This window comes from Ambystoma mexicanum, chromosome 6q (assembly GCF_040938575.1).
Source record: "Ambystoma mexicanum isolate Mex_15411 chromosome 6q, UKY_AmexF1_1, whole genome shotgun sequence".
Lineage (NCBI taxonomy): Eukaryota > Metazoa > Chordata > Amphibia > Caudata > Ambystomatidae > Ambystoma > Ambystoma mexicanum.
In genome coordinates this window covers 301,753,162-301,767,521 of record NC_090937.1, presented here as the reverse complement: position 1 = coordinate 301,767,521, position 14,360 = coordinate 301,753,162, and the positions used below count along the sequence as shown (strand labels likewise).

The following is a 14,360-nucleotide window of genomic DNA, read 5'->3' as shown; positions in this document are numbered from 1 at the left end:
TTGATGTCCGGCCTTGTTGTTTCTATTTGCTAATAGCACCCGTTTACCTAAGGGCTTAAGGCGCTTAACAAATATATGAATAAAAAACCCCAAAAGCTTCCTTCCGAAAGGCCCCGAGTGTGTTGAAGCAGAGTGGCCTAAGTGATTCGAGGCGTAGTTGGAGGTAGCCTTGCCGGTTATACCGGCAAGGCTACCTACAAACTTGCATCCGGGTCCGGCACCCACGAATGGGCAATTACCGGGCTATTCTGGCCCAGCCGGACCCGGTAATTGCCCTTTTGTGGGTGCCGGGCCCGGTACATCCCCATTGAGCCCAATAGGTCAGACCTGGTGGCTGCAAGGCACCCGCGAGCAGAACTCCTAGTATGGCGGTACGGTAGCAATGGTGCCGGTAGCGATACCGGCGCCATTGTTACCTTACCGCCATACGTGTAACGAGGCATGAGTAATTCCTACAAGAGCCTGTTTTTTTATTTAATTAGCTTAGGGACAAACTTTAAGAATAGGATTTAATGGCAGGATTTAAGAACTGTTTCTTTTGGCCATTCCTGGGAATGTTATCTTCTTAACTTAGGGAAGCTAGGAGGCTACAGACTCAAAGAGTAGGTTGAACTTTTCTGTTGCCAATATCGTTTGGGCATTTCTTTGTAGGCCATAGCACTGCATGAGGCGCATGGACTTATTAGAAGAGATTTTCGATCGATCTTTCTGGGGGGAACACTGGGAGAACTAAAGCACCACTGTTCAACCCATCCTGGCATAGTTTCATTTAGAAATCACTTTATACTTGTAGAGGTTCCCCCAGTACATTTTAGGCATCTCTCCCTAACCTTGACCTCTCTTTTGTGGAAGTAAAGAGGTGCCAACCCATATGATTTTGAGCAATGAGTATCGTTTCTTTGAGTTCCCCACAGCCTGTATTAATACATTGTGGGTAATGAAAATGTTTTCCTTGCTTTTGATTGCATGAGATATACGTTGTTCCCTTTATTTTATCTCGAAAATGCAATTAAAACTAAACAAAAACCAGAGGTTTGTAGTTCACGGTGATAGCATTTTATGCCTTTTCATCAACTAAATGGAAATACTATGACATCTATGGTTTTTGTTTTTTTCAATAACAGAAAGAAGAGTTTTTGCTGAAGGTGGCCAAAGAAATTGAGAGTGAAAATATGATATGCAAGGAAAGTAAACAAGGACAAGTTAACAACACAATTTCGTAAGTTGTTTTTCATCAAAAAGTGGAACACCATGTTATCAGCATATCTATGATTTAATTTTATGATTAATATTGTTCATCCCTAATTGGGGTGAATAAAGGTTGCTCAAGCGCAAACCAAGATGTAATAAGTGGAAAGGGCACCAGACAAATATTCAAGGAGAATGGGATAAGCAGACAGTTATCACTGTGATGGAACAGAGGTATTGTGAATTGCAATCACTTGCGACAGATCCATAACCTGGGATAAGTTGTGCGTCGCATCATCACCCACAGACTTCCGCATATCACTGAATCAAACGCCTTCTCAAAATCAATTGCTAGAAGAGCGACTGGTGGTTTGAGAATTGGGACACGTTCCAGTAGTAAGTGGAGTCGGCGTGGATTCATTCTTGTCAACCTGTGTGGCATGAAGCTGCATTGATCAGGTTGAACCAAAGAGGATATGACTGACTGCAACCTGGTCGCTAGTGCTTTAGTAAGAACTTTGGCCTTGCCGTTTAGAAGTGATATTGGTCTATATGATGTACATGATTGAGGGGGTTTGCCCTGTTTTGGGAGTACCACGATGCTGGCCCTTCTAAGGTCCATGGGGAGAGCGCCCTGCTCTCTAGCGGCGAGGAACATTTTGTGGAGGGGCGTTGCCATCTTATCGTTGCCCAGTCTCTTCCACGTCTCAACCGGGAATCCGTTGGGTCCCGGCGTCTTCCCGGATTGCAACTTATCAATGGCCTCTGCAATCTCGGTTTCCTCTAGCTCTATAACGAGGCATGTTCTCTGCTGCTGCGATAGTTCTGGGAGCACGATTTCATCCAGCAAGGACGGATCTGTTGGGGCAATTGGAGCCCTGTACAGATCTGCATAAAATGTATCGAATGCCTCTGCTATATTCGAGTCTGTTTGGGCCAGACTGTTTGCATTGTCGACAATCTGCCTGACACATCTATGTCCCTCCTCGCGTTTCTCTAACCAGGTCAGCAACTTGCCCGCCTTGTCACCACATTCGTAGAGCCTAGTCCTGGATTCCCTATGTGTGTCACGGTCCATACCCCCAAACATCAGGTACAGACCACCCTGTCCAAGGCGTTGGGTCCCATGGGGGCCTTGAAGGCCCCAAGGAATCTTGCAGGGGCTTCCTGGACTCGGTGTGGATTCATTCTTGTCGACACGTTTCAGACCCAGAGAGGCAAGTGCAAACCAATATGAGGCAGGGTGAAGGGATTATTTGCTGTGGGACTATTTGCTTGGGTGTGGTTGCTGGAACTACTTTAGCTGAGAACTACTTTCAGAAGACTATATAAGCCACACCCTTCATACAGAACACGATTCGCGTTATTCTGCACTCCTGCAGCGTAACGCTCACCGTGTCTGCAGCTCCAGGCCAGCCATCAGCCATGCCCGTCCAGTTGTCTCGAGTTACCTGCAAAGAAGAGTGAGAAAGAAGAGCAGTACAAGATGCTTACCAGTCTCTTCATTGCGGCCGCTCGGGAGTCCACGCTTCTTCAGAACTGAAAAGGAAAGAACATCAGATTAGCCTTGCAGACCACACGCTCTTCATCGCAGTTCAGCGCCGCACTAATACTTACCAGCGAACCATCGGAACGTCATCACTCGATCTCCACTTCATCTTCCGATCGCCGCTCCGGGACTGCCGCATCTGTAAAACAGAAAGAAGACATCAGGTTAGCAGAGCAGTGGGAAGGCCTCATTCTTACTTATAATCCTGCACGAGGCAGCTCTCACCGGAAGGCAGCAATCCTCAAGGGCTCACAATTCTTCATCACGCAGCCTTTGTTCAGGAGATTCCGCACCTGCAGAATATAAAAGCAGCAGGTTAGTTGTGCAGAAAAACAGTATCGGGTGGAAAGACTTTTGCATAGCACTGGCGCAAATCTTACCTTGGGAAGCCAGCTACCAAGAACCTTGCTCCATCGTATGCACAAAGAGGGAATCTGTAAAGAAAGGTACAGAGTGAACTTTTGCAACTTGAACTCTTAGCTATCCATATCTTTAGAATAAGACTTACCATAGAGTCACAGTTGTCTGGAACTTTCAATAGGATCAGTGAAGTAACTAGATCCTAGAACTATGATGCACCCCTGCGAACAGTGGCAGGACGGAGAGCCCGCTATTCGTAACTCAAAGGTGAGAAATAGCGGGCGGGTGCAAGAGGACGCCACGGGAGGCGGGAGTTGCCCTCATCCACATGGTTGGGTAACCTGTGATTTACCTTTCTAGGCAAGCCTGCTTTCGTATCGGAGGGGAGTACAAGACACCACTCACCACCAGATCATCCAGCTCCGTTCGGCGCCCCCGTGGAGATCAGGTGAGCGTAACAATGTGCCTGTTTAGCATTGTCTAATGCCCTATTGTGAAGGGATTCCCTGGCTTTTAGGAGAGAACAATGTGTTTCCACCTCCCTCTCTGCCTCAACCACTTTTTTGTGGTATTCTTTCTTCCTGTTGTTCGACTAGGCGACCATTTCCCCTCGAAGCACTGCTTTGTGTGCCTCCCGCAGTATGACTGGGTCCTCTACCATGCCTGCGTTTATTTCAAAGTATTCATCAGATTTCTCAGTGATAAACAGAGGCAGCGGCCGACTCATGCGAAGCGCTATCTCCAGAGGAGAGTGATCTGAGATGCCGCGTTGGAGCAGTTCTGCAGTGATTACTCTATGCGCCTCAGAAGTTGAGAGAAAGAAGTGGTCTATCCTGGACAAGGACGTGTGGGCTCCCGAGTGGAAGGAGAAGCCTTGATCTGCGGGTTGAAGTTCCCTCCACACATCACATAGGCCCAGCGCGGACAAAAAGGTAGCCAACCTAGTGGGTATGTTGGGGTTGCGGTTACGGATGTGGGTTCGATCTCGAGTATTGCATAACACATCATTGAAATCCCCCCCCAGGATCCACAAATCCGGTTGGCGTTGAGCCAGTAAGGTGGTTACTTCTCTAAGAAGGTCTTCTGCTAGTCTGGGCATGGAGTATATCACTAGTATAGCTAGTGTTTCCCCCCACAGCGCACCTCGCACCAGCACAAAACGGCCGCTGGGATCCTGCTCCACTGTACTGAGTTCGAATGGGAGACGCTTATGCAGGAGGATCAAGACTCCCCGTGACCCCATAGTGTACCCCGCGTGGAACGCCAGGCGATAATTGGTTCTACGGAAAAACTGGCAGGTCAAACCTGCTAAGTGGGTCTCAGTGAGGAGGGGCACATCAGGGGAACGCCTATTAAGGAATTGAACAATGAGGCGTCGTTTAATGCTCAATCCCATGCCATTTACATTTCAAGTGAGGAATTTAGGGGGTTTAAAGGGGGGACGTTCTGCCAGGTTTTGATTGCGGTCATCCCTAAGGAAGATAAGGATCCCAAACTGTGTGCATCATATAATGCCGATCTCGTTGCTTAACGTGGATGCAAAGATTTTTACTAGGACGCTTGCTTCAGGATTTGAGCAGGCTATGCCGCAGTTGGTCCACCTGTATCAGCAGGTTGGGTTCATCCCGTGCAGGCAGGGAGCAGACATAATGTGGAAAACGCTGTATCTGATGAATATGGCAAAACGGGCAATCCCAGTGCTCCTTGCCTTGGATGCGGAAAAGGCATTTGACAGGGAGGGGTGGGAGTTTCTGTACGCAGTACTTGAAATATTTGGTTTTGGGAGTAGGCTTCTAAATGGGATAAGGGCAATATACAAGGACCCAAGTGCAATGGTCACAGGCCCTCATTACGACCCTGGCGGAAATCGAAAAACGATGGCGGAAATGCAATACCGCCATCGAATAGCGCTCGGTGCGACTATGACCCGTCACCGCAAAGTACGAAGCCATTAGCGACACCGTAGTGAACGCCAACGCTAACTGCACCAAGCACGCGCGCGCGCGCCATGCCAAACCGCAAACACCACCATGGTGCAACGGTACGCCAATTCCGACCCTAGCGGACATGTACCTAACGCCATCAGGCACGGCGTAATGTACCATTCCGCCATGGCGAGAAGTACGGCATCGCGAATCAACCGTAAACGGCCCCACTGAGTGCCTGTACACCGCTCCCTGCCCACAAAGTACAACTCCCCGTAGGTGCAATGAAGCCACAATGCAACCATTGAAATGTACAAGTCACCCATGCATGCCAACGAACAAAAGAAACACAAGAGGGGCCAATGGGAGCTGCAGGGCACAGATGGCACGAATACAGAAGCCATCCCAATGGACATGACCACAGTCCCCCACCAAGAAACGCACGCAAACACAGGCACCTGTGACCAGCAATATTCCGAAAACCACATCATTCCACCAGTCCACCTGGCTGACCGGCATCTGTTACACAAAACCCAATCCCCCGCCCCTGAGCATGACAACATTCAAACTGGCATATTGGCAGCCCCCATCCCTGACCTCACTGGGCTTCGTAGGCAAACGCGCACAGCACAGTACCACGCAACTAAACCCCGAAGCTGGAACCCAATGCAGATCTCCTCACAATACATCGCCCCCCAAATAGGCATATGCCACATCACTTGCAAAGAAAAACGCTACACGGGCCAAATCAGAATAGAAATTTTATGCACATCAAAATCACCAAGCCCATACAGCCATCAGGCCATGAACTCCAAAACACAAATCACCATTGTGGGCTGCTTCCGCAAGAAATGACCAGCCACTACCTGTGTGTCGCCCTGTTCCCCCATGGTACACAGAGCCACATTCACGTACGAAAAGGCAACATGGAAGCGCACAGAACCGCAGGGCCGTCCCAATGGGGAGGCACTAGTCCAGCTGAAAGGCCGAAATGTTGCTCCGAGCCACCAGTACTGCGTAAGGGCATGTGGCCCATTGGCGATCGTCCCATAAGATCGTAATGCTGCTCCACTGATTAACACGAAGCAGCAGGTGTCGGGAGTAAATTCCATCTGCAGGAGTGGCATACAGATGGCAGTGGCAAAAGGGGAGGAGATACCTGTCAACCAAAAGAAAAGAAAAAGAACAGAATGGCCATCAGAACTACATACCAACAACTCACTTCAATGATCACACGAAATCCACAGCCATATGCATGCTAGCCCACTCCAAAGGAACATCACCACCCCAAAACCACTTGCGACTCATAACCATCTATATCGAGGTGCAAACACCATCACAAACGAGTGTCTGAGGGCGCCTCGAGACAGGGAGGGCTCAACAAGGCCAGATGGACGATGGTCCCACTATGGCAGCCCTGCATCACATAGCGTAGGGGAGGCGGATAGATCCCAAGAAGCCCTGTACATGGCAAACTCTGTATCAAATCACCTGCCCATGCATCCATCCATCATTCCCTCATCCCGGGATCAAAATGCCTGAATAATTACTCACATAACATTAGAAACATCCATTGAGTCTGTGCGTTATGCAGCCTGCTAAATCCACAGTGCCCCAGCCCGTAATTCCAGTGTTGTGAAGTAACATGTATTTGGGAACGGACGGCCTCATCGCCCACGTAGCTATTGCGCATCCCAAACTATTCATATCAATCATTGCTCCCTCGCCATGGGCCCTGTCTCAAGGACATAGAACAATAGAACGTTACATTTGCAGTCAGACCTGTGGGCATCTCCTCGCCGCTAGCTGGAAACCGAAAGCGCCGCCCTTCGAATTCCTCATTTGCAACATCACGTCGAAAAGGCATCTGTGGCCGTTTGAAATCACTAATTATTCCATCGAGTGCGGCTGTGTGTGAAAATGGCAACTGCCTTCACCCACGAATGGGACGCCCCGCCCGTCGTTGCAACTCGGTACAGTGATGCATGAGGGCCCACCGTTACTCGAGTACTACGTCCCACTGACCCCTCACAAGTCTGTTCGCGACTGCACAGATAGTATGTGAAACAATGGGACCACAGCAGAATGAACATATCAACCAATCTTACACGGCCATCGGGTACAAATACATGATTGCAATAGCAAGATACAATTCCCCGAATTGCAGCGTTGTGCGCGGGACGTGCTCGGCCAAAGGGGAGAGCAGTTTGCACAGGTGGAATCAATCACCACAGGTGGAGGCCATACAGCCTGAAAACACATAAATTGCACAGCCAGTCTCCTCCCACAACCACACCGAAATGCTACCGGCAGGACTCGCGATGTTGGCCCTGGGGGACCTGATAGCACTGCAAGTGCTCCGACTCCAAGAAGTAGACGAACACCAACTACAACCAGCCGCACGGAGGAGACGCAGGAGGAGGAGGAGGCTAAGGCAGGGCCAGCAAGGCCCACCAGCACAGCCACTACCACCACGCAGGCAGCCCGCAATTCCACGCCTCCGAGCACATCCGTTCAACCTCACTGATGAGCAGATCCACACCCTCTACCGTCTGGACCGGGACACCATAGCCGCCATTGTGGACATGACACAGGCTGACCTTGTCAGCATGATAGATAGCCCAACCGCCATCCCACCCCTACTGAAGGTGGTGTCTGTACTCCACTTCCTGGCCACAGGCACCTACCAGCACACAGTCGGACAGTTGCATGGCATTTCTCAGCCACTGTTCTCACGGACACTATTGCAAGTGCTCGATGCCCTCCTGAAGCACGCAGACGACTACATCTCTCTACCACGCTCGGAGCAGGAAATAACCAACACAAAAGTGGGATTCCATGCACTTGCCGGCATACCGGGTTGCATTGGTGCCATCGACTGCACCCATGTTGAATTGGTCGTCCCACATGCCATGGAGGCCCAGTACCGCAACCGAAAACAATTTCATTCCCTGAATGTACAGATGGTGTGTGACTCCAACAGGATCATTACACATTGTTGTGCCCGATTCCCTGGATCAACCCATGATTCTATGGTCTTGAGGAACTCTACAATACCACGCTACATGGAGCGACACGCAGGGAACAGATCCTGGCTACTCGGTGAGTCTCATTACATGCATGATGATGTGGGGTATGTGAATTGTCAATGACCTGCCAGGAAGGGGGGGGGGGTGTGCGTACGTATCAATGGCATTCCACATCATACGTTTCTCGTCCACATACAGGTGATGCTGGATATCCACTGAAGAGATGGCTCCTCACACCAGTCCGGAACCCACGGGACCAGCATGAGGAGGACTACAACCATGCCCACTCACGTACCCGTGTAGTCATTGAACAGGCATTCGGCCTACTGAAGACCCGTTTCCGCTGCCTCAGCAGGTCTGGCGGTGCACTCCTGTACCGCCATGAGAAGGTTGCAAAGATGGTGATGGCATGTGTCATGCTCCACAACATGTGCGTACGTAGAAATGTGCCCATGCCCCCTGACGCTGAACTGCAAGCACCTGATGATGGTCATGATGAGGGTGGGGATGTGGCAGCACCTCATGGAGTCTGCGAGGCACCGGAGGCCCGTGACATTCGTCAGCATCTCATTGATGTATGCTTCTAGCACTCACGCCTGGTGGCTGATACATGGACACGGGACTCGTGGCACTGCGTGTGTCTGGGACATGCACAATATGGACTGTACGCCTATGATGGCCTAGTACACAAAGATCAATGTCCACACTTCTCATTGGTTGATCGTGCACTTTTTATGGCATATGTGATATCATGTTGAACACCCTATCGACCCGCCACCCAAGTGAGCCCAACACACCCCCTCCACCCTCCTACCTCCCCCCCGAACACCAGTGTCCAAAGATGCTCATTGTCAGTGGGCTGTCGCTATTGCATGCCCCCTCTGCGGGTATCAGGGGCACCCCTGCCTGTGGAGCGCAGGTTCCTTCCAGATCTACGTTGGGGGCTGCCCTGGACGGAACTTGCAACGGATGATGTGTCTGCCTGCTCACGTCCATGCATGTCCCTAAGGGTTTGCGAGAGCTCAGTGAGCACACGGCGCACTGCGGCAAGTTCGGCACATACGTCTTTGGACGTCGCATGCAGTTCCCCCCTCAGGCTCTCGGTGCTTCTCTCAATTTGTGCCCTTAGCGTCTCTGTACCTCTCTCCATTTCTACCCTAAGTGTCTCAGTTGATGTTTCTATGTCTGCCTTAGTGCCCCCACATTCATCGGCATGGTCCTTGAGGAGTGTGGCCAGTTGCTGCTGTTGTTCGATCAACTGGTCGAGGGACTGTTGCCTCTGCTGGGCCATGGCCATTTGCGGGGGTGTCACAGAGGGGCTGTTGACCTCATGTTGCCTTGCCACAGGGCTTGTGGGGGATGGCCAGTCGTCGTCTTGTGGGTGCCCCTGCGTGGTATCCTCATGTTGTACGGGATGGGACAGACAGGGGGATTGGGACAGGTCATGGATGGATCTGACTTCGGCATCCCCGTTTTCTGTGTCCGAGCATGCTGCCATCAATGGGGTGTCACCTATGGTGCTGCTGCCACCAGAGGCAGTGCCTTCTGTGGCATCCATTGGGGGGACCTGTGGTGGTGGTGTTGTGGGCATGCTGGCTGCTGGGGTGCCTGTTGATGTTCCCTCCTCTGTGCTGCCACCTGATTTGTGCTGCTGCCGTGTCTTGATGCGTGCAGCTGAGGTGGAGGGTCTCTGGCCGTTGGTCTTGGCCCTCTTTGCAGGTGTGCTGGTAGGGGTGTCCTGTAGCTCGTCGTTTGGATCGGACCCTGTGGTGGAGTAAAGGAGGGCGAGGGTTATTGATGGGTCAGTGGGAATTGGAATGGCATTGTATCACATGCATTGGGGTGGTACCTGAGGGTGATTTGGGTCGGGGTCTTGGAGGTGCTTTGATTTGTGTGTGGAGTGAGGGTGCAGTTGTTTGGCAGCCTGCAGTTAGGGTGTGCCTGCTGCACGTGTAGTGCGTGTATTAGGGGTTTTTAATTATTTATGTATTTATTGTGGGTTTTGACGTGCGCTTTCAGGCCGATGTGTGTGGACGTTCTCCTGGACATGTGTTTCTGTTGCACTATGTGGACGCATGGTACTTCACATGGATGGACTGTGTGGATTTGGCATTGTTTTATCTGGCCCACCTACCTGAATCTTCGGATGTCTGCACTCCTTTCTCCATCCCTCCGACTCCCTCTATGCTCTCCATTCCGATGGTGGAGGCACAGATTTCTTCCCAGGGGGTCAACTTGATGGGTGATTCAGGACCTCCCCCGGTGGCTGTGGCAATGTTGCGGTTGGCAGAGAGTATGCTGCGGACGCGTATCCGCAGGTCGTCCCATCGCTTGCGGCATTGCTGTGGGGTGCGGGGTGCGGTCCCCACCGCACTTACCCGCTGTGCCACCAGAGCCCATATGGCCTTCTTGTTTGCAAGTGCCGTCCTGGTCATTTGCGTGGAGAAGACGACGGCAGCATTCTCCTGGAGGGTCTCTGTTAGCACGGTGAGTTCCTCACGGGAGAAGTGGACCTGCCGCTTGCGGTCGCACGCTTTCTTCGCTACTTTTCCCATTTTTCTTGGTTTCGCTAGGGTGGTTGACGGGTTGGGGTGTGTTTCAGGGTAGTGATTTTAGTGGTTGTGTGGTTTTAGTGTTTTTATAGGTGTACGCCGGGATGTTTCCCGTTCCGGGCCCATGTTTTAACTTCCGTTTCCGTATATTTCCGGGCACCGTACTTTCCGGTAGGCGCACACTGCGGTGACCGCTAAGAGGGGTGGCGGTATTGCACCTAGGGCGCCGTACGGCGGCGGTGTGGGCCGTTTTGGGGTCATTTCCGCCATCGCGGACTTTGCACTTCCGCCGTGGCGTGGTGCTCGTGCCCGATGGGTCGGAATGGGCCGCACTTTGCTCCTTCGTACAATGGCGGAAACGCTATTTACGCTGTGGCGCTCCGGTCAGTCGCTTTCCGCAAGGGTCGTAATGAGGGCCATAGTAAATGGGAGGATCTTGAGATGGTTTGGGTTGCAGAGGGGGACGAGGCAAAGCTGCCCGCTGTCTCCTTTGTTGTTCACCCTTTCTCTGGGACTGCTTGTGGAAAGGTTAAGGGCCTTGCCACAGATAAAGGGTTTATGGATAGGTGATAAGGAATTTAAGCTTGGGATGTACATGGATGATATCATGCGCCACCTGAAGAATCCCTGTAGATCGGTCCCTGTGGTGTTCAAAATACAGGTGTCATTTGTCTTTTAAAATCAACAGGAGATAAGGAGATAATCGATTATTTTCCCATTTGATGGGGACTTGAGGAGAGACGCTGCCTCCTTGGAGCCGTTAGCTCTGGAGATTCCTGTGGATAGCCTTAAAAACCTGGGAGTTGTGGTAAACCAGTCGCTGGAGGAGCTTTTTGGTTGGGAATTTCTCCCTGCTGTTTGAGACACTGTACAATGATATGGACTTGTGGGGCAGGCTCACTCTCTCTTGGAAGTGCCGTCTTAATTCCCTGAAAATGAACCTTCTACCCAGGATTCTTCATTTGTTTCAGATGTTGCTGATCAGGGTACCGGAATCGACAATGCAGGAGTTGAAGGGGTGGTTGTTCCATTTCCTCAGTCAGGGTAAGAAGCATAGAGTGGCCTATGACTCATTGGTGCTCCCAAAGAAATGGGTGGGGTTGGGCTCCCGGACTTGGATTCATATTAGAGGGCTGCACAGTTGATGGCGCTGATTCCTCACCTACAATTGGACCACCAAAAGCAGTGGGTCTACTTGTATGACTTTTGGTTGCGACCTGTCATGGTGGGCGAGTGGCTATGAGCCCCAATAGGGAAGATTCCAAAGCGAGACCGAGATCACGGGATATAGCGGGTGATATGTGATATTTAGAGACAGCATCCACGGATGAAAGGGGTCACTTTGTGGCCATCTCCATCGAGCCATGTGTGGCACCACCAGTGAGGGGTGCACTGCCTGAATCCTTTGAGATTTCCGGAATGGTATGAGGCGGGTTTGGAAAGGGCTGGCCAGCTGTGGTTTAAGAGGAAGTACATTTCTATACAAGACATGGAAAGCTCTTTAGGTATTGGTAATCTTACCATGTTCCTGTACTTGCAGCTGAAGGGCGTACTCACCGTAGAAACATGGAAAATAAGGGGCTTATTTCATGCCTTTACATTGCTAGCTGCGGGGGAAGAGCATGCAGGGTCTAAAAGATAAATGGGAGAGGGATCTAGCTAGGGAAGTGGATGAGACACTAGGTGCCTTAAAGTGCAAGGGTGTGCATAAAACATCCAACCTGTCAACATAAACTGTACGGGGTGAAACTCTTACATAGATGGAAATAAGATCCGGTATAACTCTCCAAAATGTTTCCTATGGTGAACCCAAGGTGTTGGAGGGGATGTACTCAAAGGGCTTCCTTTTGACATATGTGGTGGTCTTGTGTAAAGGCCCAGGCCTTTTGGAAGGATTCCTCAGATGGATTGGAGGATGGAAGGGATCGATAGACAGCAGGGCTCTATACTGGTTGGAACAGGATGAGGGGGTTGCAAGGCTCTCCCACACATGGTGCACTTCATGCTGTTAGCTGCCAGAGCTTGTTTGGTTATTGCATGGAAAAGGGAAGGCTTGCTGTCAGAAAGGGAATGGGCAAGTAAGGCTAAGGATATATACTTGATGGAAAAGGTTACTTTGTTGGTTCATGGTGTTGGAGCCTCGTGGGAGGGGGAATGGTCTTAATTTCTCTGTAAATATGGGGGTACGGTGGACTAACCTTGTGGTTATGCCTTTATATATGTTTTGGGGCTAAATCCTGTGAGAAGTGCCCGCTACAATACTCCTCCCCTTCCTGGGCACATGGTTGTAGACCTTCGGGCATAGAGGACCTTTGGAGATTCTACCTATTTAGGTTGTGATCTTAAGATTTCTGGCCATCTGACTATTGCATTTTGTTTTTGGGTATCCGCACAAGAGGTGGGGGTAGGCGGGTTCAGGAGGACTTGTGAAATTGTAGTTATGGGTTGGGTCCATGTTGACACATTTGATTGTGTGTTTTGTTATATTGTGTACTGAAAAAAATATATAAATCCTCAGATGCAGAACAGAGGCTTGCAGCTTTAGAGGATGCTTTGTTTGTGCCCAGTCAGGAGCTACAGGAAGAGCTGTTGGGATGATCCCATATGCAATGAAGTCCTCTTGCCAGGTTCTAGTGATCGACAAGGGGTTAGTGCAGGGATTCAGGTCCAGTCTAAGCATGTGGATGTTGGGACAGCGTTATGCCGAGGATCACCTGCTCATTCTCCCTTGGTCCCAGTGACAGGGCAGGAGACAACCACAACGCAGGCCAACCTGAGTAGCCTTGCCTCTTTCCTGAAACCAATCAGGCCAGCGAGAGACAGTCTAGCAAGACTTCAGCCTACTCTGGTACCCAGTAGAGTAGCACAGGTCAGCCAGAATAACGATGCACTGAGTCTTAATCGCCTTCTCTCTAGGAAGACAAAATAAAAGGGATGAACAAAGACTTCTGATACTGTTACAGTTCAACATATGGCGTCATAAAAGTAATCCCCAATCCCCCAGTAGGACGCCCTGAAAGGCATTAGGGCACTGCAAATCATGTTGGGTGTTAGCTGAGTACATATAGAGGCCAGTATCTTCACAGAAGATTCATCCTAAATAGTGTCACAGACTGAACCGTCACCATGACCTTCTACCTTTTCCAAATTCTTGGAGATATTTACTGATGCAATTGTGCAGTTCATTAGCCTCCTCAAAGCCTCATCACCACCTACTTAATAATTCCAGGGTTCACAATTCGCCGTGTCTCCCCCAGTGCATCACCTAAGTGTACCCCTCTTCCAGTATAATCCATAGCTAACATGCTTATTTATTGCGCTGGTTAATTGTACTGTTAACCTAGCCTAGTCTGTTGCTACTGTGCCAGTATCCAGCCTTGTCTAGGTCCTTCCAATTGAATTCAGTTATGCTCAGCCTGTTACTGGCCATCATGTTTCCATACTGCCTGGTACCAGATTGCCTACCCTGTTCAGGTAGTGCCTATACTACCAGTGGAAATGGCTTAGCCAGAATAGCTTGTCACAGACATCATCCCATTCCATGTCCAACACCGTTCCTACCTACTACTCCCCCATTCCTGCCCATCCAGATTCGCCCATCGACATACAATACAATGACAGACCATAAGATCTTACTACCGGCTGGGGCTACACCCATGATCAATCAAGCATACAAACTTGATAGCAATCCCAATTCTACCTATCCTATTCAAGGCACTACTAGATTACACCGCCTAAGAGCACACACCTTCCAGTC

General features: G+C 50.4%; 1 protein-coding gene across 1 annotated transcript in view; it reads left to right on the top strand.

Annotated features, from left to right (window-relative positions):
• Positions 1–14,360, top strand: part of LOC138515508 (albumin 2-like) — a 267,416-nt gene that overhangs the window by 61,735 nt on the left and 191,321 nt on the right. Inside the window, exon 4 of the mRNA XM_069630315.1 lies at positions 1,125–1,219. Coding sequence (XP_069486416.1) covers positions 1,125–1,219 — 95 coding nt within the window. The remainder of the gene's footprint in view (positions 1–1,124; positions 1,220–14,360) is intronic.